Source organism: Choloepus didactylus, chromosome 4, assembly GCF_015220235.1.
Source record: "Choloepus didactylus isolate mChoDid1 chromosome 4, mChoDid1.pri, whole genome shotgun sequence".
NCBI lineage: Eukaryota > Metazoa > Chordata > Mammalia > Pilosa > Megalonychidae > Choloepus > Choloepus didactylus.
Window position 1 is genome coordinate 41,357,937 of NC_051310.1, and position 26,236 is coordinate 41,384,172.

The window sequence follows — 26,236 nt, forward strand, 5'->3', positions numbered from 1 at the left end:
TGTAGATATCCTGAAATACTGTTTTCACTCATCACTACTTCAAATTAAGGAGACATTAGAACTGCTGCTACACTGCATAATTGCAGTCTTCCTGTCTATAGACGGTCATGCAATGTTTCTGGACAAGTATCAGGCAACCCTGCATCTAACAGTCATTCAGCTACCAGTGAAAATCATGGGATCTCACAATGGGGACCAAGACATCTATGCTGTTTTCCAGTAGTTCTTATCTGCAAAATTATCTGTCAATGTCTTTGAAGAAAGATATCTATAAACTCTTGGAAAGGTTTTATAACTTCTGCAAATTATTTCTATTATGATGGCATCAAAGTTGGACCATGGTTCAGAATCCTTTTTTCCCCTAATATATACCATATCAAAGACGTTGATCTAGCCAAAGATGAAGCCAATGATATCGCAAGACAAAAATGTTACTGTGACTGGAAATGAATTTTAAAAGCCTTGGAGAATTCTTGTTGTCCTTGAGAGAAATTTGTCTTTCCTTGGAAAGCAAGCTATGAATGTATTTAACTTCATATGCAAGAAATTATCTTTGTGAATCAGGATTTTCTACACTAGTAACCAGCAAAACAAAAACTCAAAATCAACTGGATGTTCAACTTGACAAGTGTGTTGCCTTATTAAAATGCATTCCACAATTTAATGTTCTTAATAAAGCTAAGTAACAATAGCTGTCATACTTTGCCCCCCCCCAAAATTTAATTTTTACTTGCTTTTGATTTAAATGTATTAGCTTGTTGTTTAATGCATTGATAAAAGTAGACATACATTAGTATATCACAATTTGTTTTAATATTTTGGCAACTATATTTCAATGTAATTGTTTTTCTCTATAATCTCATGGATTATGCTTTATACATTTAAACATTATTCCAATAAAAGATCCACGAGGCTTCAGAGTGCCTAAGGGATCTATAGCACAAAAACAGATTAAGAATCTCTGACCTAGACTCTCAACCAATGCAACAGCTTTAAGATAACTAGGATAATAATCCAATGAACATTCTCTTGTGCCACATGCCACAACTCACTAGCTCCTCCAACTGAAAAAAATAGTTACTGGAACTTAAGGAAGACAAGAGTTTTAGCAAAAAATAAGGCCACTGACAACAGATTAGATTATCCAGTCATTTGTGACTTTCTAAGCAGCAAATTGACAGCACTGCCCAGAAAGCCTTGCAGCCACTCACCATCAGTAGGATGCACATGGGAGCTGCCAATCTGGTCCACCAGCAGCATGAAAACGAAGCCCAGTACGAGGGAAACACCGATGTAGGCATGCAGCTGTGTGTGGTCATGGCTGTGCTCATGCTCATGGTCAACTGGTATTTCTGCTGCCTTGTCTGATGCAATCACATTCTGGGTTTCACTCGCTTGATGGTGTTTTCCTAGAAGAAGAAACCGTAAGGAGAAAATACTGTTTCCGCCCTCAAAACGTTTTCTTGTAGAAGCTGCCTTTTTTTTTTTTTTTAAATCTTTCAAGCTGTACTTGACTGCAAAGATACCCACACTCCTTATACTGTAATGCAGCCCATCATTAACTCCTTCAACTTAAAGTTCATGAAAAAATTCCCAAATGTCTACTGCTTTTGGCCTGCAGATGTCTTAACTGGGAAGTAAAAGCAAATCACCAAGCAAGGACACAATCATATTCCCAAGAGATGTCACCCCCAAATCCTCCTTTCTCGTTGAGAAAGTCTTGTTAATCTCATCAGAAACTATATACGTTTTATTCTGATGAAAATAGGCAAAGAACGAGTAGTAACAATGTTTACTACAATAATTGAAAATATTATCAAGTTTATCTAAGTTTTATACCTAGATTGATATAAAAATTGCAAATAAAGAGCAGACTGGATATAAAACTTTTACTTTTAAAAATATCGGAGGCCAGTCATTAACTAGAAACCAAAAGAACAGAGCAGTTGAAAAGAGGTGTAACCTTTAGTCTAAATTCAGTTCTAGAAATTTCATTGTTGTTGGGAGACTGAATTATAGGAAATGATACCTGTCCAAGTAACAGTACTAGTTTATATTCACATATTTGACATTCAAAAACATACATGCTTCAAGACCAGAGAGCCCTTGCCATCTTTGCTATCATGAATAGAGGCTAACACACAAGAAATTTATCCATTTTTAATTAGATTGAGCAATTTTACCTTTTGCTCAAAGAAACTGCACAAGCCTGTTGTAATATTTTGGAACCTGACTTAATTCTTTAAAAGCCATTTTTGAGGGGCACAAAACAAATGCCATCTGAATATAATAAAACCTATATACTTTTCTAATTCTTGAAACAATTAAAAGCTGCAGTTTTTTTCTAACAGTGATTTCATGTATTTATTTGTTTAATTAAATGTCAATTTGTTTTTTTAAAATCAATTTTATTAAGGTACATTTTATATACAATAAAATGCAATCATTTAAAGTATATAATTCAATGAGTTTTCACAAATGTAAAAACTCAGTAACCACCAATCAAGGTGAATACATGACATTTAAATTACCCCAAGTAAGTTCTCTGTGCTACTCTGAAGTCAATAGGTCATTCCTGGCCCCAGGCAAACACTGACCTGCTTTTTTGTCCCTAGAGAGTTTTTCCTGTTCTAGGACTTCATATAAATGGAATCATATAGTGTGTTCTCTTTTGTATAATGCTTCTGTTGCTCAGCATAATGATTTTGAGATTTATTTAAGATTTGAGATTTATTTACATTTTGCATCAGTAGTGCATTTCTTTTTTTCTGAGTAGTGTTTCCATCATTGTATGGACCTATCACAATTTGTTTATCCATTCACCTGTTGATGGACATTTGGGTTGTTTCCAGTTTTGGTCTATTATGAATAAAGCTACGAATATTCAGGAATAAGTCTTTCTGTAGACATGATTTATTTTTCCTTTGGTAAATACCTAGGAGTGGAATTGATGGGTTGTATATAATGTTTAATTTTATTAAAAACTCTAAAACTGTTTTCCAAAATGGTTGACTGTACCATTTTACATACCAAACAGCAATGTAAGAGAGTTCTAGTGGCTTCATTCTGTTGTCAGCATTTGATATTGTCTAGCTTTTTAATTTTAACCATTTCTACATACACAATCATGTCATCTACATATAGACAGTTTTACTCTTTTCCAATCTTTATTCCCTTTATTTCTTTTTCTGGACTTATTGCAGGTAGGACCTGGCAAGGATCCAAGTACAATGTTAAAGAGAAGTGGTAAGAGCAGACAGCCTGGCCTTGTTCTTAATGTTAGGCATGTTAAAAGTTTTCCAGTATGCCCTTTTTCAGGCTAAGGAAGTTTCCTTCTTTCCAAGTTTGCTGAGAATTTGTTCATGAATGGGAGTTTAATTTTGTCAAATGCTTTTCTGCCCCTACTAAAGATGACTAAATGGTTTTTCTATTTTATTTAATATAGTAAATTGCATTGATTTTTGGATATTAATCCAGCCTTGCTTTGCATTCCTGGGATAAACTCCATTTGGTCAAAATGTGTTATCCTTTTAATATATTGCTGAATTCTGTTTGCTAATATTTGGTAAAGAACTGCTGTATCTGTATTCATGAGGGATATCTGCCTGTAACTTTCTTTTCTTGTGATGTCTTTGTCTGAGTTATACTGGCCTATTAAAATAGGTTAGGTATTTGTCCCCTGTTCTAGTTTGCTAATGCTGTGGAATGCAAAACACCAGAGATGGATTGGCTTTTATAAAAAGAGGGTTTATTTGGCTACACAGTTACAGTCTTAAGGCCATAAAGTGTCCAAGGTAACACATCAGTAATCAGGTACCTTCACTGGAGGATGGCCAATGGCATCCGGAAAACCTCTGTTAGCTGGGAAGGCACGTGACTGGCGTCTGCTCCAAAGTTCTGGTTTCAAAAATGGCTTTCTCCCAGGACGTTCCTCTCTAGCAAGCTTGCTCCTCTTCAAAATGTCACTCACAGCTGCACTCAGTTCCCTCTCTCTGAGTCAGCTCATTTATATGGCTCCACTGATCAAGTCCCACCCTGAATGGATGAGACCATGCCTCCACGGGAATATCCCATCAGAGTCATCACCCACAGCTGGGTGGGGCACATTCCAAGCAATCTAATCAGCACCAAAACGTCCGCCCCACAAGACGACATCAAAGATAATGGCGTTTGGGGGACACAATACATTCAAACTGGCACATACCCATTTCTCCTATTTTCTGAAAGTTTGTGTATAACTGGTAATATTTATTGCTTAAATGTCTGATAGAATTCACTGGTGAAGCCATATGGGCCTGAATTTTTTCCTTTACAGACAAGACTTCTAATTACAAATACAATTTCTTTAATCGATAAAGCGCTATTCAGATTATTTCTTTTTGAGTGAGCTGTGATATATGTGTCTTTCAAGGAAATATGTCCATTTCATCTTAGTTATTGAATTGATTAGCCTAAATTTGGGTAGTCTCTATTGCTGTCTTCAAGTTCACTGACCTTTGATTCTGCCATATCTAATCTACTGTAAGTACATTCATGAATTTTAATTTCAGATGTTGTATTTTCTATTTGATTCTTTTATTTATATCTTTCATTTCTTTCCTTATTATGTTTACGTTTTTGAAAAATAATCATTAAGTATATTTACAGTAGTTTTAAAGCCCTTGCCTAATTCCACAACTTTGGTCCCTCCTGGGTTCGTTCCTATTGCCTGATTTTTTTTCTTGGTTATGGGTCACATTTTTCTGTGTCTTCACATGTCTAGTAATTGTTTAATGGCCTGGTAATTTTTAAATGGATGCAGACATTATGAATGTTATATTGATGCATATCTGAATTTTGCTATCTTCCTTTAGAGTGTTGAAGTTTATTTTAACAAGCAGTTAAGTTACTTGTGGATCTGTTTGATTCATTTCTAGGAGAGTTTTTAAGCTTTGTTAGAGTGGGGTTAGAAGAGCCTTCTCTGTAAGATTAGTCTACCTTATTGCTAAACTGTGACCCTTCTAAGATTTCTATTAAATGTCCCACATATTCAATGAGATCTCTTCAATTCTGCGTGTAAGAGTCAAAAGTTCTGTAGCCCTGGTGAACTCAGAAAAGCTCAACTTCTAGATCCCTGGCAGTTGTTCTTTATCCAACTCTGTGGAATTTTACCTTATATATGTGCAAATTAGTATTCCGGCAGATATTCAAGGGACTCTAAAACAGATTTTTGGAACTCTTGTACATAACTTCTTTCTCTCCAGTATTTTGCCCTACAAATACTATCAGTCTCAGCCTCCCCAATCTCCTATCTTTGCCTTTTCAACTCAAAGACTGGCAGGTTCTTCTTGGGTTCCTCCTTTCTGAACAGTGGTCTGGATATTGCCTCCAAGTGACTCTGGGGTGACCATAAGACTGATCTTATCTGTTTCCCTTTTCTCAATGATCACAGTCCTGCACTATTTTTCAATATCTGAAAAAGGCTACTTCACACATTTTGTCCAGTTTTTTTCTAGTTGTTTATGGTGGAAGGGTAAGTAAGGTACCAATCACTTCTTCACAGGCAGAAGTGGAAGTCTGATGATGAAGATTTTAAGGAAAAAATTATGAAGTTTCCAATAATCCCCCAAGATGGGCAAGGAAAAAAAAATTTTTTTTTTTCCTAAGTTGAGGGGCTGATTTTGGAACTTTAAAAAAAACTCATGGCATACAAAACAAAAAATTTTGAAGTTTTTAAACTCAAGGTAAATAAGTATTGATTTAAGGGTATGAACAAATATATATTTCAAAATATATTGAAAAAAGGCAGTCTTTAAACCTGAAAGTATCACAAATGAAAACACTACCACATAAAATTATGAATTAAATTAATGACAATTTCTGAACTAAGTCAATTATTAAGGATCTATCAAAAAGATACACTGCTAGAAAAACGTGGGCTCCTTTTAGGAGGGCAAATTTGCTGCACAAAGGTTTTCTGCATAGATACCACTACCAAGAGGAAATTATTAGAAAGCCAGTCTGAGGCTGTCTGTACAGATATGTGCTAGGTATCTAAAGGTACAACAGATCCTAATTCTCTCTCAATCATTTCACCACCCTCTTTCCTTAACAGAATCCTTCTTTTCTTTTCCCATTATATTTGGGTGGGGTTCACCACTCTGCTCCCTCCAGCACACACCACCCACAGGTATGAATAAATGATCACAAGACTCCTCTACCCTGACCACAGTGACTGACTCAAGGATAGATAGGGGACTCGGGCTGGACTGATGAGAACTTTTCAGGACTTTTCTGATAGAATGAATGAAAATTGTAGCTTTCAGCTTGGTTTGCCAAGTTGGTGGTTAAGTTTAGCTTACTGCTAAATTGTATGTTTAGTGCTCCTCCAAGAGATAGACAGAAGAGAGTTCTTCCAGCAACATTTCTATTTTACTAATTTAAACAAGGTCTTCAAATATTAGCTACCTAAACCTTCATGTTAAGCAGTTTATGAAACTGCTGAAATTTCAGAGATTTTAAGTCAATGATTTTTAAACTTTTAAGACCATGACCCATTGTAAGGAATTTTACATCATGATTTAGTAAACATATATGAAAAACTAAATCAAAAGTTTCACAAAATAATATTTAACTTTAAAATGGCTACAATGCACTGATATTTTCTATTCTATTTCTTTATCTCTTTCTGTCTTTTTCTCTCCCTTTTCCACCTTCTCTTTTCAAATGCTAGTCAAAAGTCCAACTTAGTAAACTGATTTCAAGACTCAGTGAGTTGCTACTACCTTGACTTTGAAAGCATTATTATAGGCAAACAGAGACTGTCAGAGGAAGAAATGGATGGTTTTGGAATAAGGGACTGCAGCAGGTTGAGTTATGTACCCCAGAAAAAAAAACACGTTCTCAATCTCAATCCATTCTTGTGGATGTGGGCACACTGTAAATAGCACCTTTTCAAAATGTCACTTTTAGTTAAGGTGTGCTCAACTGAATGAGTTTCAGTTTTATGGAGGTTTTAGAAGACAAAGACAAGGGGAGGAAAGAGACGTGGTAATTCAATGGAACCTGGAAGAGAAAGAAAGACTGCCATGTGATAGGAAAGCCAAGGAACCCAAGGATTGCTGGCCAGCCAGACTGCTACCAACCCCAGGAGGAAGCAAGCTTCTGGCCTCTGAAACCATGAGCCAATAAATTCCTGTTGTTAAGTCAACCCATTGTGTGGCATTTGTCATAGCAGCCAGGAAACTAAGATAGGGTCATTTCTGGAAATTGAAACCCTAGGCTACAGTGTCCAACCAAAGAGAGCTTAATGCTAGACAGGCCTAGGAGAAAAAAGTGGACAGGTTTTATGCACCCACCTTGTCCTCTCATGCAAGCAAAATTATTATTACCAATGAGGATTTTAAGCTAAAGAATTCAGTGTAATGTCAGCGACAAAAATAACCAACTAGGTTTAAGAGGGAAGTAGTCTAAAAATCTTGAATCAGAGATGTTATACAATTAAAATGCAGCCTCACTGTTACATGAGTGTTTTAGTTTGTGAAAACTGTGTGCATGAAATGTATTTTTCTGTCTGCAATATTTTGATAAAAAAATCAATAAACTCAAAATGTATACTCTGATGCTCAATACTGAAATGATAGAATTCATCATTTTTTAAGTAGGTTTTTATGGGCTGGGAGAATAGGTTAAGATGATCTCAAGAATTTAAAATAAATGAAGTAAAAAAACTTGATTTTCTCTAAAGACAAAGCAATTTTGGGTATGCTTCCAATTTAATTTGAAAAACCATGGTGTAATTCCATGAAGTCAATCACAGAATTTTGGTATCCAGTTTTCAGAATACTATTTAGAAAGATGCTGTTGGAGAGGATTTTAATGATTACCTTTTAATAAGTTACTCACTTACTATTTAATAAACTAAGCTCCTATCTAAGCTGCTGCCTACATTCTACATGAGTTCATGAATCCATGAACCTTCCTTGCTGCTTCTCTTGGATGACTCCTTCTTTCCTTCAAGACTTAGCTCATAAGTCCCCTCCTTGAGATTTTCTGCTTCTTCCTCTCCTCATGTATATACAGTATACTGGTGTGTCTCTATCATGAGGTCTTATTCACTATATTGTAACTCAGGGATTGGTAAACTACAGTGCAGTGGCTGGCTGCCTATTTTTGTACAAATAAGTTTTACTGGAACAAGGTCATACTCACTTGTTCATGAATTGTCTATAATTGTTTCTGTGCTACATGAGAAGAGTTGAATAGTTGTGACAAAAATCATATGGCCCACAAAAATTAAAATGACTGCCATTTGGCCCTTTACAGAAAAAGTGTGCCAACCCCTGATGTAATTGTTAATCTATCAATTTTCTGTTGGCTGGGAACCCTTGAAGACAGGGCTATATTTTAGATCTATGAACTGCTAACAATCAACATAAGGCTCAAAATGTAGTAGATACTCAACAAACAGATGTTGAAGGCAAAAATTGGCCTCCACTTCTGTAATTTTCACTTCAAAAATAATGACGTAATTATTTTCTAGGCAAAGAGATAAAATAAAAATGAACATAAATAAAATATAATTTTTTGTCTGATGTTTTTTGTCACATGCCTCTTTAGAAATCCAGCCTTAATAGGTAACGGATGTATTTATTAAATTAGGTGAAATGACAGAAGTTCAGGTAAGAGCATGGTTTAACATATGTTTTAAGGAATGCCAGTCATACTACTATTTGTAAACAGTTGTAATAATTGTTTTAGATAGTTAAGTTTGGATGTTTTTCTCAGCCTTGAAACTACAGGAGTCCAGAATCGCTGGCAGTCAGTCTTCAGGAAGAAGGTATCATCTTAATGATGACCTGATTTGGACATTTTCATGGCCTCAGAACTACAAGCTTGTAAGCTAGTAAATACACACTGCTAAAAGCCAACCCATTTTATGGTATCTGCTTTTGAAATAAATATCAACCCTTATGACAAAAACTTCCAAAGGACAGCCAACGTTATTTTATGTTATGAGGTATAACTAGAGCAGAATTAAAAATTTTAGAGAAGATCCATATCTTTTCCCAACAATGATTTCTTTAAGTAATTTTTGTATTGCTTTCAGAGTCAAGTTTATAATTCATAAGAAAATCTGTCTTTATAGTATTCACCTGCTTTTGATCTAAAATTGGTATAGAATGAATTAATCACTTATCTTATTAAGCAGACTGGCACAGGATAAATTTTTTATTTCCTAGAACTAAAACTATTTTCATGAAGAGTTCTGTGGACACTGATGATATTCATTAAAATGTACTGCATACCCTGGACATAACTGAAGAAAGAATTCCAACATTTTTTGAGCAATTATTGGTATAAGTATATAATTTCCTGAAGTTACCATTTTGATATAAAATTCTGACAAGTAAGTTAAATGTCAGTAACATATACTAAATATTGCTTTAAATAAGTCAGTTGTTGATAAATGATTTGGATGCATTTCATTAAATGGAATTTATCTTGATATAAAAACACAAAATACCCATTGGTTTTATATAATAATAGATGTTACTCGTTTTATTTGCTAGCATTAGTAAAAGAAAAAAACCTTGTTATGAAGTGATAATCACATGACAACTAGCAGGACACATATACAGATCAGTAATGGGATCCAGATGTTCAGTTTTCATAAACCCATCCTTCCTTCTAATCTAGGACCTAAAGCACAACCTCACAAAACCTGTTATCTCAAAAATCAGCTATTTAATTAAAATATGTTAAATTGTATACCCATGTTACTTATTTATGAAAGCTCTTTCAGCTTATTATATTTGTTTTACTCAGGGCATTGGCTGGTAATTCATAAGCTGAGACATGCTCCATATCACACTCCCTGCTGCAAAACACACAAAGCCATGCTGTTATCATTAAATAACACACATTCGGACATTTCTCATGCCACTAACAGAGAGAGTTCAGCAAATTGTAATGGGCTTGATTCTCTCCCTAGATGGTCATACAGGAAACTTCCCATTAAGTTTCATCATTAGGATATGCAGCCTTCCTGTGTCACAGATACCTATGATAAATTAAACATAATAGAATCAATGTATCCTTCAAAGAGATTATTGGAGCTTCTGCTTCAAGTTAACATATACTTCTATAAAGGACAAAGTATGTGGTGAATCACACTTTCAAGTAATCTGGCTTTTTTTTTCCTTTTTTTTTTTTTTGAGGTGATCCCCAAGTTTTAGTTTTTATATTTTTGGTCTTTGTTGACTGCCTTTTAATTTCTTAACTTCTTCTATTCAGAGCTTATGTATAACCTTTATAGCTCTCTATCATATGCTTCTTATTCTTGCAAAGACAAATAGTTCTTTACACTTTACATGTCTTTTCTTTAATAAGGGCACAGTAGTTCTTATTTAATAATGATGAATTCTATTTCTCATGCAAAAGAGAAAACCTTATCATAGTCAAATGTATGAAGCTGACACAATTTAATGGAACATTAGGAGTCTTTAATCAAAATACGTTATTTCTTTTTTTTTTTTTTTCCGATACCAGTCTCATTTTTTATTTTGAAATGTGAAAGTGAATGCTTTGAAATATATTGAATGATGATTGGAGATAAAAGGAAACAAACTCCTGAAAAGAGGTATGGTTACTGTGAGCTTTGTATTGCAATATTAATGAAAGGAAAACAGGTGGGCAAAAAAAGTTCGCAATTCATAAAAAGAATTAAACACAAGGATGAAACACGAAAATTACTTTAAAAATTACTGCTCTGATTTATTTTAACCCTGAAAATACATTATTTCTGAAAAGAAAAAGTCTCTTATTGTAAGTTAGGAAACTTAGTTTTCTTATCAGATAAATGTTGCATTGGTAATCTTAAATTCCATATCATGACCCTGATGTAACAGAGTGTCATTAAGGGTGTGGGCTATGTTGGGAACTGGTATGAGCCAGCTCCAGGATACCAATGACTCTAAGCCTCTTGTTTTACATCTTCTGAGTGTCAGATGGAGGTGTAAAAAGAAATGAAAGCCATTCAGATTATGTTTAGACTGGATCAGCTGTCATGTAGTTTTGAGAAAGCACACAGAACTCAGAGTCAGAAATTAAGGGTTCAACATCTGTCTGGCTCTGACTCGTACTAGCTCTGTGACCTTGAACAAATCTTACCTCTCCCCTCTGAGCCTCAGTTTCCTCTTCTGTAATGTAAGGATAATGATTCTTGCCTTGCTCACTTTACATTAAGAATTAAATGGCATGAAAATATATGCCCACAAAAAACACCTGTACATGAATGTTCATAGCAGCATTACTCATAATGGCCAAAAAGTGGAAACAACCCGAAGGGCCATCAACTAATGAATGGCTAAATAAATAAATAAAGTTGGAACCCTCTTACGTTGCTGGTGGGAATGTAAAATGGTGCAACCACCATGGAAGAAGAGTTTGGCAGTTCCTCATTAAGCTACACATAGAATTACTATATGGCCTAGAAATTCCACTCTTAGGTATATTCCCAAAAGAACTGAAAACAGATGTTCAAACAAGAACTTGTACACACACATGTTTATAGAAGCCCTGTTCACAATAACCAAAAAGTGGAAACAACCCAAATGTCCATCAACTGATGAAAGGATAAACAAAATGTGGATAGCCATTCAATGAACTATTTATTTGCCATAAAAAGAATGAGGTTCTGATACATGCTACAGCATAGCCTTGAAAACATTATGCTAAATGAAAAAAGCCAGTCACAAAATACTGTATTTTATGATTCCATTTATATGAAATGACCAGAGTAGGCAAATCTATATATAGAAAAAGTAGATTTGGGTTGCCTAGGGCTAGGAGAGATGAGGGAATTGGGGTATGACTAAAGTGTACAAGGTTTCTTTTGGGGGTGATAAAAATGTTCTAAAATTGACTGTGATGATGGTTGTACAACTCTGTGACTATACTAAAATCCCTTGAAATGTACATTTTGAAAAAACTATTGATGCATGTGGTAACCTGAATAAATATCCAAAGAATTATGCTGAGTGAAAAAAAGCCAATCCCAAAAAGTTACATCCTGTATGATTCTATTTTTATATAACATTCTTGCCAGGGGTTAAAGAAGAAACAAGGGCAGAAGGGACATGGGGGTGGCTGTAAAAGTACAACATGAGGGATCCTTGTGGAAATAGAAATTTTCCATACCTTGACTGTTATCAATGTCAATATCTGGGTTGTAATGTAGTTTTGCTACATTACACTGAGGAAACTGGGTAAAGGATACACAAAATCTCTATTTTGCATATGAATCTATATTATCTCAAAATAAAAAGTTGAAAACAAAAAAGAGTATAGGCTTTGCCTATGTTCAAATCCTGGCCCTGACACTTATTGGCTAAGTACTTACACAACCTCTCTGTGGCTCAATGTCCTCACCTACAAAATAGTATCCATCTCAGATGGGTGAGGATTAAATTAGGAAATGAACGTAAAGAGCTTCACACAGTACCTGGTATATCATAAGTGCTCACTAAATGCTTAGCAACATAGTGCATATTAAATGGAATTAATTTCGGGGATTTATTTTTAAACATCTTATGTTAAATACTTGGCATGAAAATCTGGTCAGCTACAATACTGGGCAATAAAATAATGTTGGGGGGAGGGGAGAACAGGGTGCAGGGAGGCAGCAGAGACCAGACATTTAAAGAGATAAAATAAGAGGTAAAAAAGAGGTAGATCATATTAGTCCATGATCATTCAAGTTCCAGAATGCTGAAAGCAAAGTATAATAATTATGAGTCTTTAAAGAGCTCTCTTTTTATTAATGAAGGATGGGGCAGGATTTGTTAAATTTAACAGCAGATTTAACTAGCCCTCTTTTATTTAAATGTAGAGTAAAATGACAGAGAAAGTATTAAGATGTTAATTGTAGCTCTAAAGAATCTGATATGTGACACATTTGAAGAAATGGTGAAAATTAGAGACACAATCTATACTTGAACCATTCCTGACAACAGTTTTGATGATTATCCAGGCAGTTATGAATGTGCCACACTTTATTTAGGTCCTTGACCCAACAGCCTGCCTTCCTAAACATACCTATAGTGGTTTCAGATTTTAGCTCCACAGTAAACAAGCATTCCAGTATTAAATAAATGTTGAAATTCCTAAAACCCCTATTTCTATGGACAGTTTTCTCACATAAAAGCTGATAATCATTTAATTTCAGTGATTTCAAAGCTATAATTATAGAAGAGTGTGAGTTTCCTTTTTACAATAATTCATATTTAATAACACTTAATAAAGTGCCACAGCACTTAGTTAACATGGTATTCTGAGCTCTGAAAAAATATCTGTTAATTATCATAATTATAAGGCCCACAAAAGAATTAAACCATAGGCTTCAGTAACATGAAAACAAACTCCTTTCTTGAAGTTTGGAGAAAAGTTGGTTTAATATACAATAAAGAAAGAGAAGGAGGAAGGGAGGAAGGGAGAGTAGTAGAAGCTGAAGTGATGTGACTGAATTCCTCATTATGAAGAGAGATGTGGAAAATTTAGAGACAGCTCAGTTTAAAGCTACTATCATGGTTGACCTACCTCAAACATATTCTGAACAGAGTGGGATATTTACTTTTTAAAAAGAATGATGGGGAATTATGGTGCTGGCCAAGAGGGAATAAGCCCTATAGGTTCAATCACCCATTTATTACAACTAAAAAGTCAGGACAAAGCGCACATAAAAAAAAAACACCACTATCTGAGGGTTCTAAAAAATAAACAATAGCAAGAGTGAGGGCAGCAAAACCTTCAAGAGAAATCCTGTCCTTCTGACCAGAGGACTGGAAAAAGGGGTGGCTGAGAGGCACTGGTGTGGAGGGAACCCCTCCCCTTTTTTTTCCTTTTTTTTTTTAAACCTTCTTTCTTTCCTGGCTCAGCCTGAAAGGCAACCCAAGTTATGGAACGGGCAGCTAATACCCCAAGAAAAATTGTCTTTTTTACCAGAGTTGGGAAAAGGGACACCAGCAGTCTCAAGAAGGAGGGGAAACCTGGTTACTCTGTTCTCTTTATTCTCCTGCCACTCTGCCCCAAGGGCAATTCAAATCACCTGAAACTGCATCAGGAAAACACAGGCAGCTAAAACTCTTAGAGAAACACCATGTTTTTGGCCAGAAGACCAGGAAAAGGGGTCCGTGGGAGTCAGAGAGTGTGAGAGGAATACTAAAAAGAGTTGAGATTCCCTTAATTCTGTGCATAAATGGCACAAGTCTCAGGCTTACCCCCAAACTCTGCATGCACAGGACACCTGAAGAAGCATTGCAAAGGCTCTGAAAACTGAACTAAAATTGGAACCATCACCAATAGAAGGGGAGACAAAACTTGCAGTCCGAACCTAACCAGTTAACTGTCTGCAAAAACAAAAGGAATAAACATTCTCAAGAGAGTTTAACAGGAACCAGAGTCTCACATTGTAATATTCAAAATGTCCAGAATACAATCCAAAATTATGTGACATACAAAGAAACAAGAAAATCTGACCAATCTTCAAGTGAAAAGGCAATTAACCCAACCCCAAGATAACGCAGATACTGCAATACTCAAAGACTTTAAAGCAGCTATTATGAAGTAAAGGCATTAGGAAAATGCAAATTGAAACCTCACTGAGAAACCACTACCCACCTATTAGGATGGCTAAAATAAAAAACTAAAACAAAACCAAGTACTAATAAGGAAGGTAAATAACCAGAACTCTCATGCCTTATTGGTGGGAATGCAAAATGGTGCAGCCATTTTGAAAAACAGTTTGGCAATTTTGTATAGGTTAAACATACAATTACCAAAAGACCCAGAAATCCTACTTGTAGGTAGATACACAAGAAAGCCTACTTGTAGGTAGATACACAAGAGAAATAAAACTAATGTACATACAACAACTTGTGTGCAAATGTTTACAATGACTTTATTTATTATTAAAACTGGAAACAACCCCTACGTCTTTCAGTTGATGAAGGGATAAACAAACTATGATTCATTCAAACAACAATTAATACTACATAGAAATAAAAAGGTGGAAATTCTTAGGAACAGGACAATATGATAACTCTTAAATGAATTAAGCCAAGTGAAATAAGTCAGACTCAAAAGGCTAAATGATTCCATTCATGTGGCCTTCTGAAAAGGCAAAACTTTAGGGACAGAGAAATCAGTGGTTGCCAGTGGATGGAGTGGATGAAAGGTGTAACAACAAAGGTGCAAGATTAGGAAATTTGGGGGGGGGGGGCAGGGAATGATCAAACTGTTCTGTATTTTTATTGCAGTGGTGATAGCTTGTCTCTATGCATTTGTCAAAACTCATAGAAATGTGCATCAAAAAGAGTAAATGTTAAAGCATATAAATGAAGAAGATATATAAACTTAAAAAAATTTATATCACGGTTAGGGCCAGACACTAAGATCTATGATGAAAGCTTACAGAGTCTAGAATACTTATTTTATAGAGAAGAGCAGGCATATAAACCACATTGAAATCTGTTTTCAAAAGATCCACAAATTACTTTGGGCACCCAGATCAGGAAAACTGAAAGCAAGGACTCCACCAAACACATCGGAGCTAAAACTATAACTGAAACATGGTATGTGAATTATATCTTAGTAAGTAGGTTACTAAAACAACAACAAAAACAAAAACCACCAAAAAAACTACATCTAATGAACTTCTTTCCTCTACTCCGGGGTCTCCCAACTCGTCTGATAGGAATCATTTGACAACTTGTTAAAATTAGAGATTGCAGGACTTCTGGTCAGCCAAGGTGGCAGTGTTAAGATGCTCTGGGGTTATATTTCCCTACAGAATCTTTGAATAACTAGCAAAAACTGGAATAGCCATCTTCATCAAAAACTCGAAAATAGCTAAAGGGCTGCAGTAACTGGGCAAGTGCTGAATTAAGAAAATGCAGCTTTTAAAATGATTTGAGGACCTTCTGGCACCCTTACTGGCCCCTCCTCCAACCCCTCCAGGGCACCCTGTGGAGCTAGCCTGCACTTGCATTGTGGATCCCTGCCCTTGTGCCAGAGGAAGCAAGAGTAACACCTATACACATACAGGGATGGCAATCTAATAGGTGGCAGCCTGAAAAAATGACCCAGGAAACTCATCTCGGGCTCCACCTCCCACAACTTGCCCTGAAGGCAGAAGCTGCTTGCTGACAGCCAAAAAATGTAAGAAACAATTGAGTTGAAGCACCCTGGGACAAAGGATTAGCTGCTTTCAAGTCACAATTCAGCACCTGAGAGGGAGAGAAATCCTATTTAATAGGTAGCAGAGGTGCATTCAAATTCCCATTCCTAGGGCCACAAGCAAGCACAAGTCCAGGACAAGACAGAGGCTCAGCAAAGACAGAGATGACCCTGCATTTTGCAGTAGCCTCAGCCTGATCTTGATAGGAGGACTAAACTGAAGGAGAACATCAGCCAACATAAGCCCAACTGAAAACACCGTCAAAGGTGTTTTATACATTGGTTTGTTTTTGTTAGCTCCTGCATTCAAGAAAATCAATGTTATACCACTTACTAGATACAAACGTAAGGAACAGACAAGCTCAGACTAAATCCCAGAGTTAACACCTTAAAATATTAAAATTTTCAGTATGCAACTGTGCCGGTTTGTATACATTATGTCCCCCAGAAAAAGCCATATTCTTTAATGCATTCTTGTAGGGGCAGAAATATTAGTGTTGATTAAGTTGGAACCTTTGGATTAGGGTGTGTCCATGGAGATGTGACCCATCCAACTGTAGGTGATAACTGATTGGATAATTTCCATGGAGGCATGGCCCCGCCCATCCAGCATGGGCCTTGATTGGTTCACTGGAGCTAGTACTATGGTATTATATTTTCTGATATATAACTCCACTTTTTACTTCTAACAGGTTCTAGAATGCAAATGTATGACAGAAGGAGCTAACAGCTGGCTGGAGCTGAGACAGACATTTTGAAGACGGCCATTGGAAGCTGATGCAGACATTCTGGAGAATGCCATTTTGAAACGCAACCTGGGAGCAAGCAGACATCAGCCATGTGCCTTCCCAGCTAACAGAGGTTTTCCAGAAGCCATTGGCCATCCTCCAGTGAAGGTACCCGATTGTCGATGTGTTACCTTGGACATTTATGGCCTTAAAGACTGTAACTGTGTAACCAAATAAACCCCCTTTTATAAAAGCCAATCCATTTCTGGTATTTTGCATCCTGGCAGCATTAGCAAACTTGAACAGCAACAAAAGATTACAAGACAAATAAAGAAACAGGAAATGATGGAGCATCCAGAGGTACAAGATAAAAATCCAGAAACCATCAATAAAAAACACCAGACTCTGGACACCCTGCACAAAGACTTCTGAAAAATGATCCTCAATATGCTCAAAGAGATAAAGGAAAATGCAGAGAAAGAACTAAAGGATATCAGGAAAACAATATGAGAATGAAAACAGAGAATTGAAAAAATATATATTGGAGTAGAAGATCACAACAACTGAAATGAAAAATTCCTCAAGGTTTTCAACAGCAGACTGGAGCTGGCAGAAGAAAGAATCAGTGAATTGGAAGACAAGACAGTTGAAATGATTCTGGCTGATCAGCAGAAAGAAAAAAAATTTAAACACAACCAGAGCCTAAGAGACTTGTGAGACACCATCAAGTGTACCAATATACTCATTATGGGAGTCCGAAAAGCACAAGAAAGAAATGGAGAGGCAGAAGGAATATTCAAAGAAATAATGGCAGAAAACTTCCCAGGTTTAATTAAAGACATGAATATGTACCTTCAAGAAGCTTGATGAACCCCAAACAGGATAAACTCAAAGAGAGCCACAATCAAACACATAGCAGTCAAACTGTCAAATGCCAAAGACAAAGAGAGAGTTTTGAAAGCTGCAAGAGAAAAGCAACATATTATTTACATGGGAGTCTCACTAAGATTAAGTCCGATTTCTCACCAGAAACCATGGAAGCAAGAAGGCAGTGGGACGAAACACTTAAAATGCTGAAAGAAAACAATTGCTAACCAAGAATTTTAGTAGTGGCAGGACTTGTACTTTCAAAAATGAAGGACTTTTTCTGATTCTTTCCGATGTAAGGAAAATGTTCAAAAATAGATTGGGGTGATGAATGCATAACTATATGATGGTACAGTGAACAGCTGCTTGTATACCATGGATGACTGTATGGTATGTGAATAATGGTATGTGAATATATTTCAATAAAACTGAATTTAATTAAACAAAAAAAAAAAAAATGAAGGAAAGATTAAGACATTCCAGATTACCAAAAGCTAGAGGAGACTACCACCACTAGACCTGCCCTACAAGCAATGCTAGGGTGTTCTTCAGACTGAAAGGAAAGGACACTAGCCAGGATCAAAGCAGTATAAATAAATAAAAACCTCTCGTAAAGGTAATCATGAGTAATTAAAAATGCCAGTACTATGGTATTATATTTTTGGTATATAACTCCACTTTTTACTTCTTACAGGTTCTAGAATGCAAATGCATAAATAGTAATGATAAATCTATGGTTTTGGACATGTAATGTATAAAGATATAATATGTAACAAGCACAACAAAAAGGTGGAGGGACTGAAGGGTATAGGAACAGTGTATGAGTATACTATTGAAGTGAAGTTGGTTCCAAGTAAAGTTGACTATTTAGAATGTTAAATTTAAGCCACATGGTAACCATGAAGATAATACATGAAAAATATATACAAAAAGAAATGAGAAGGGACTCAAAATGGTACAGTACAAAAAAAAAACAAATAAATTGGAATGTAGGCATTTAAAGGAAGAAATGGAGGACATGCCATTCTGTCTATCCATCAATTTATCAATCCATGTATCTACCCATCTTTTCTGGTTTCCTAATGCTGCCGTTATGCAAAATACCAGAAATGGATTAGATTTTATAAAGGGATTTATTTGGTTACAAATTTACAGTTCAAAGGCCATGAAAATGTCAAAGTTAAGGCATCAACATGAGTATACCTTCACTGAAGAATGGCCAATGGCATCCAGAAAATCTCTGTTAGCAGGGAAGGCACATGGGTGGCATCTTCTGATTCTTTGCTCCGGGGTTCTGGTTTCAAAATGGCTTTCTCTAAAATGTCTCTGGGTTTCTCTTAGCTTAGCTTCTGCAAACATCCTTCTGTCTGCATCTCTAAGAATCTCTAAGCATCAGCAGGTATCTCTTGGGGTGTTTTTTCCTCTCTTAGCTTCTCCGAAGCAAACTCTGGACTAGCATCTCAAAGCGTCAGCATGCAATTCTGTTGGCTTCTAAGCATCTAACATTTGTGTCGTCCTGGCTTAGCATATCCCAAGGCATTTTCCTCTCTCTGCTTTCTGTGGGAGCTCCCTTTATTTATTTACTTTTATTTTAAAATTACTTTATAAAATAACACATTTCCAAACAAAACAAAGCAAAGCAACAGGAAAAACAAATATCCTGAAATAACTTCCTTCAATATACTCCTACCATACTAAAAGAAAATAAATGAACCATAGTTTGTTGGTCACAGCTGAGCATTCCCCTTAAAGGACACCAGTAAACTAATCAAAACCTACCCTGAATAGGTAGGGTGAAATCTCCATGGAAACATTCAAACAAGAGGTCACACCCTAATCAAAAAGATTAATCAATCTGCCCCAACAAGATTGAATTAAGAATATGGCTTTTTTCTGGGGGACATAATATATACAAATTGGCACACCATCCATGTATCTAAACATCTATCTCTCTACAGTACTTATCAATCCACTTTCTGAACACTTGAGTGGAGGTTGGATACATTATATTCCTTGAACAGTTCATACTGCTATGTACATTTCCTGAGAACAATGATATTCACTTACATAGCCACCTTAAGTCCAGTTATAAAGTTCAAGAAATATAAGATGGATATGAAGCTTATAGTCAATATTCCAATTTTTCATATGTCACAGTAATATCCTTTTGACCTTTCTCTCCTCCCATCTTAGAACCCAACCAGGATCTTGTGCTGCCTTTATTTGTCATTGTCTCTTTAGTTGCTTGTGTGTGTGTGGGGGGGAGAATGTATATACATAAACTTTCTCATCTCAACCATTCCCAAGCTTACTATTCAGTGGGATTAATCACATTCATTATGTTGCAGTATCCTCACTTCCTTCTATTACTAAAACTTCCACATCTCCCCAAATAGAAACCTTACACAAATTTTGCCTTAACTCCCCAATGCCTTTCTTCCTGCCCCTGGCAACCTGTACTCTAATTTTTCTTAATGAGCTTACATGTTCTTTGACATTTTCTGTGTAGTTACTAGGGAGCTTAAATTTAGCACCCTAAATCTGTAACAATCTCGTTTACTTTGAGGTCAATTTAACTTCAATAGTATACTCAAACTATGTTCCTATACATTTCCATCCCCCTTAACTTTATGTAGCTCTTGGCACAAATTAACATGGTTAAACATTGAGTCCCAAATCACGGATTTCTCATTTTAGATCCTGTAGGAAGTAAAAATACAATAGCACTGGCATTTATATTTACCCCATATCGTTACCTTCATCAAAGATCTTTTTTTTTTTTTTTATGTGGTTTCAAAGTATTGGTGTTATCTTTTCCTTTCAACCTGCAGAACTCCCATTAGCATCTCTTGTAGGGCTAGCCTATTGGTGACAAACTCCCTCAGCTTTTGCTTTTCTGGGAATGTCTTAATTTCTCCTTCATTTTTGAAAAACAGGTTTTTACACATATAGAATTCTGGGTTGGCAGCGGTTTTTTGCTTTCAGCACTTTAAAAATTTTCAGCACTGCCTTCTGGCCTCCATTGTTTATGATGAGAAATTTGTCACAATCTTATTGAGGCTCCCTTGTACATGACACATTGTTTCTCTCTTGCGGCTTTCAGAATTCTCTGTAATCCCAGGCATTAGACAGTTTTATTATAATATGACATGGAATGGGTCTATTTGGGTTTATCCCATTTGGAATTCTTTGATAGCCTTGGATGCATATATTCATGTCTTTCATTAAATATGGAACGTTTTCAGCCATTATTTCTCTGAATATTCTCTCTGCCCCTTCCTTTCTTCTCTTTCCGGGACTCCTGCAATGCATATAATGGTTTTCTACCTATTCAGGGTAGGCTCTGTTCACTTTTCTTCATTCTTAGACTAAATGATTTCAATAGTCTTATCTTCAAGTTCAGAGTCTTCTGCCAGCTCCAATGTGCTGCTGAACCACTTTAGGAAATTAAAAATTTCTGTTACTGGGTCTTCAGCTCGGTATGGTACCTTTTCACTATTTCCATCTCTCTACTGATATTTTCTTTGTGTTCAACTATTGTTTTCTCAGTTTCCTTTAGTTATTTGTCTGTGTTTCCTTTAAGCTCTTTGAGCAGATTTAGGACCATTTTTCAGAAGTTTTTGTCTGGCATGTCCCAGGTCTGGTCCTCCTTGTTAATGGTTTCTAATGCTTTGATTCTTTTCTTTGCCAGGACCATTGCTTCCTGTTTCTTTGTATGTTTTGCAATCGTTTGGTGAAATGGAAATTTTGCCATTTTAATGTTTTTTTTTTTTTTTAATTCAGTTTTTTTTTTTTTTTTTTTTTTTTTTTTTTTTTTAATTCAGTTTTATTGAAATATATTCACAAACCATACAGTCATCCATGGTATACAATCAACTGTTCACAGTATGATCATATAGTTATGCGTTCATCACCACAATCTATTTCTGAACATTTTCCTTACATCAGAAAGAATCAGAATAAGAATAAAAAATAAAAGTGAAAAGAGAATACCCAAACCATCCCCCCATCCCACCCTATTTGTCATTTAGTTTTTACTCCCATTTTTCTACTGATTTTTTTTCAATTTTTTAACTTTGTTTATCAAAAAATTAAAAACAAACAGGCAAACAACAACCAAAAAAACCCCACAACATTTCAAACAAAGCAATGGATTAAGGAAAACAAATAACCTAAAATAACTACTTTGCTTCCAATATGTTCCTACCATACCCCAAGAAAATTAATAAACCATGTCCAAACAGAGGAGTAAGAAAAACAAATAATCTAAAATAACTACATTGCTTCCAACATGTTCCTACCATACCCCAAGAAAATTAACAACCCCTAAGAAAACAAAGGAATAAGAGAAAAAAAAAAAAACCTAAAATAACTCTATTGCTTCCAACATGATCTTACTATATCCAAGAAAGTTTACAAACCATAATCATTCCTGAGCATTCCCATAACATTGAGATTACCTTCCATAGTTTATCTGTTCTTATTAGATTATCATTCCCCCTCCACTAATTGGTATCTCTAGGTCCCCTACATTTAATGTGTTTTTTTTAATTTTTATTTTTAATTTTAAAATTACTTTATTTATCAAATTAAAAAAAAAAACATTTCCAAACAAAACAAAGCAAAGGGAAAAACAAATATCCTGAAAAAACTACATTCCTTCCAATATACTCCTACCATACTAAAAGAAAATTAATGAACCATAGTCACATCTGAGCATTCACATGTAATTATGATCACCCTCAATATCTTGACTGTTCTTAATAGATTACCGTTCTCCCTTCACTAGCTGCTATCTCTAGGTCCCCTATCTATATTCTACAATACACAACACTTATTTTACATTTTTAACAGAGTTCACATTAGTGGTAACATACAGTATCTCTCCTTCTGTGTCTGGCTTATTTCACTCAGCGTTATGTCTTCAAGATTCGTCCATGTTGTCACGTTTCACAACCTCATTCCTTCTTACTGCTGTGTAGTATTGCATCGTGTGTATATACCACATTTTGTTTATCCACTCATCTGATGAAGGACATTTAGGTTGTTTCCACCTCTTGGCAATTATGAATAATGCTACCATGAACCTAGGTGTGCAAATATCTGTTTGTGTCATTGCTTTCAGATCCTCTGAGTAAATACCAAGAAGTGAGATTGCTGGATTGTAGGGTAACTCAATACCTAGTTTTCTGAGGAACTGCCAAACTGTCTTCCAGAGTGACTGAACCACTATACAGTCCCACCAGCAATGAATGAAAGTTCCAATTTCTCCACAATCTTTCTAGCATTTGTAGTTTCTTGTTTGTTTAATGGCAGCCATTCTTATTGGTGTGAGATGATACCTCATTGTGGTCTTGATTTGCATCTCCCTAATAGCTAGCAGAGATGAACATTTTTTTCATGTGTTTTTCAGCCATTTGTACTTCCTCTTCAGAGAAATTTTTTTTATACCTTTTGCCCATTTTATAATTGGGCCATTTGTACTACTGTCATTGAGTTGTAGGATTTCTTTATATACACAAGATAGGAGGCTCTTATCAGATACATGATGTCCAAATGTTTTCTCCCATTGAGTTGGCTGTTTCTTTGCCTTTTTGACAAATTCCTTTGAGGTACAGAAGCTTTTAATTCTGAGGAGTTCTTATACATCTGTTTTTTCTTTTGTTGGTTGTGCTTTAGGTATAAGGTCTAAGAACTGGCCTCCTAATACTAGGTCTTGAAGTTGTTTCCCTACCTTATCTTCTAGGAGTTTTATGGTACTATCTCTTATGTTGAGATCTTTGATCCATGTTGAGTTAATTTTTTATAGGGTGTAAGGAAGGGGTCCTCTTTCATTCTTTTGGCTATAGATATCCAGTTCTTCCGGCCCCTTTTGTTGAAGAGGCTGTTATGCTTCAGTTCAGTGGATTTTGGGGTCTTATCAAAAATCAATTGGCCATAGATCTGGGGGTCTATTTCCAAATTCTCAATTCAATTCCATTGATCGATACGTCTATCTTCGTGCCAATACTATGCTGTTTTGACTACTGTGGCTTTACAGTAGACTTCAAAGTCAGATAGTGTAAGCTCTCCCACTTCGTTTTTCTTTTTTAGAATGTTTTTAGCAATTCAAGGCATCTTTCCCTTCCAAATAAATGTGATGACTACATTTTCCAAGTCTGCAAAGTAGACTGTTGGAATTTTGATGGGACTTGCATTGAATCTATAGATCAGTTTGGGTAGGATTACATCTTAAACGACATTTAGCCTCCCTATCCATGAACAAGGAATATCTCTCCATCTCTTCAGGTTCCCTTTTATTTCTTTTAGTAGAGTTATGTAATTTTCTTTGTAGAGGTCTTTTACATTCTTGGTTAAGTTTATTCCTAGGTACTTAATTTTTTTAGTTGCTATTAAGAATGGAATCTTTTTCTTGAGTGTCTCTTCAGTTATGTTATTTCTGCTGTATAAGAACATTACTGACTTACGTGCATTAATCTTATATCTTGCCACTTTGTTGAACTGGTTCATTAGCTCAAATAGATTTGTCATTGATTTCTCAGGGTTTTCCAAGTACAAGATCATATCATCTGCAAATAATAAACAGTTTTGTTTCTCCCTTTCCAATGTGGATGCCTTTTATTTCTTTCTCTGGCTGAATTTCTCTGACTAGAACTTCTAGCACAATGTTGAATAATAGTGGTGATAGTGGGCATCCTTGTCTCATTTCTTATCTTAAAGGGAAGGCTTTCAGTCTCTTACCATTGAGTACTATACTGGCTGTGGGTTTTTCATATATGCACTTTATCATATTAAGGAAGTTTCCTTCAATTCCTAGCTTTTGAAGCGTTTTTATCAAAAAGGGATGCTGGATTTTATCTAAAGCTTTTTCAGCATTTATTGAGATGATCATTTGATTTTTCCCTTCTGATTTGTTAAGGTATTGTATTATGTTGATTGACTTTCTTATGTTGAAGCACCCTTGCATGCCTGGGATGAACCCTACTTGGTCAGGGTGTATGATTTGTTTAATGTGTCTTTGGATTCGATTTGCAACTATTTTGTTGAGAATTTTTGCATCTATATTCATTAGGGAGATTATATTCTAGTTTTCCTTTCTTGTAGCATCTTTATCTGGTTTTGGTATTAGAGTGATGTTGGCTTCATGCAATGAGTTAGGTAGTGTTCCACATTCTTCAATTTTTTGAAAGAGTTTAAATAGGAATGGTGTCAGTTCTTCTTGGAAAGTTTGGTAGAATTCCCCTGTAAAGCCATCTGGCCCTGGGCTTTTATTTGTAGGAAGCTTTTAAATAACTGATTGGATCTCTTTGTGATTAGTTTGTTGAGGTCTTCTATTTCTTCCCTGTTCAGTCTAGGTTGTGTGTTTCCAGGAAATTATCCATTTCCTCTATACTATCTAGTTTGTTGGCACAGAGCTGTTCATAGCATCCTCTTAAGATTTTTTTTTTTTTTCAGGATCCATAGTAATATCCCCCCTCCCTCATTTATTATTTTATTTGGGTCTTCTCTCTTTTTGACTTGTCAGTCTAGCTAAGGGTTTGTCGATCTTATTGACCTTCTTAAAGACACAACTTTTGGTTTTATTTATTCTATTGTGGTTTTTTGTTTTGTTTTGTTTTCCATTCCATTTATTTCTGCTTTAATCCTCATTTCTTTTCTTCTACTTGCTTTAGGATTAGTTTGCTGATCATTTTCTAGCTTCTTCAGTTGTTCCATTAGTTCTTTGATTTTAGCTCTTTCTTCCTTTTTAATGTATGCATTTAGAGCTATAAACTTCCCCCTCAATACCGCCTTTGCTGTATCCCATAAGTTTTGATATGTTGTGTTCTCATTTTCATTCATCTCTAGGTATTTAGCAATTTCTCTTGCAGTTTCTTCTTTGACCCACTGATTATCTAGGAGTGTGATGTTTAACCTCCAGATATTTGTAATTTTCTGGATCTTTGATAGTTATTAAGTTCTAGTTGCATTCCATTGTGGTCAGAGAATGTTTTTGAATAACTTCAATCTTTTTAAATTTATTGAGGCTTGTTTTATGCCCCAGCATATGATCTATCCTGGAGAAAGTTCTATGAGCACTAGAGAAGAATGTTTGTCCCGGTAATTTGGGATATAATGTTCTATATATGTCTGTTAAGTCTAATTCATTTATTACATTGTTTAAGTTCTCAATTTCCTTATTGGTCTTCTGTCTGGATGATCTATCTGCAGCAGAGAGTGTCATTACTGTGGAAACATCTATTGCTTCCTTCAGTTTTGCCAATGTTTGTCTTATGTATTTTGGAGCGCCTTGATTTGGGTGCATAAATGTTTATGATATTTCTTCTAGGTGAACTGTCCTTTTTATTAGTATACAGTGTCCTTCTTTGTCTCTTACAACATCCTTGGATTTAAAGTCTATTTTATCTGAAATTAGTATTGCCCCT

General features: G+C 35.6%; 1 protein-coding gene across 2 annotated transcripts in view; it reads right to left on the reverse strand.

The window, feature by feature from the left end:
• The window catches only part of SLC39A9 (solute carrier family 39 member 9), a 105,200-nt gene that overhangs the window by 18,466 nt on the left and 60,498 nt on the right, over positions 1–26,236 (reverse strand). For both annotated transcript variants that reach the window (XR_005216299.1, XM_037832442.1), the window contains exon 3: positions 1,212–1,409. Coding sequence is in view for 1 of the 2 variants with exons in the window: in XM_037832442.1 (XP_037688370.1) it covers positions 1,212–1,409 (198 nt within the window). In the remaining variant the exon portion in view is untranslated. The remainder of the gene's footprint in view (positions 1–1,211; positions 1,410–26,236) is intronic.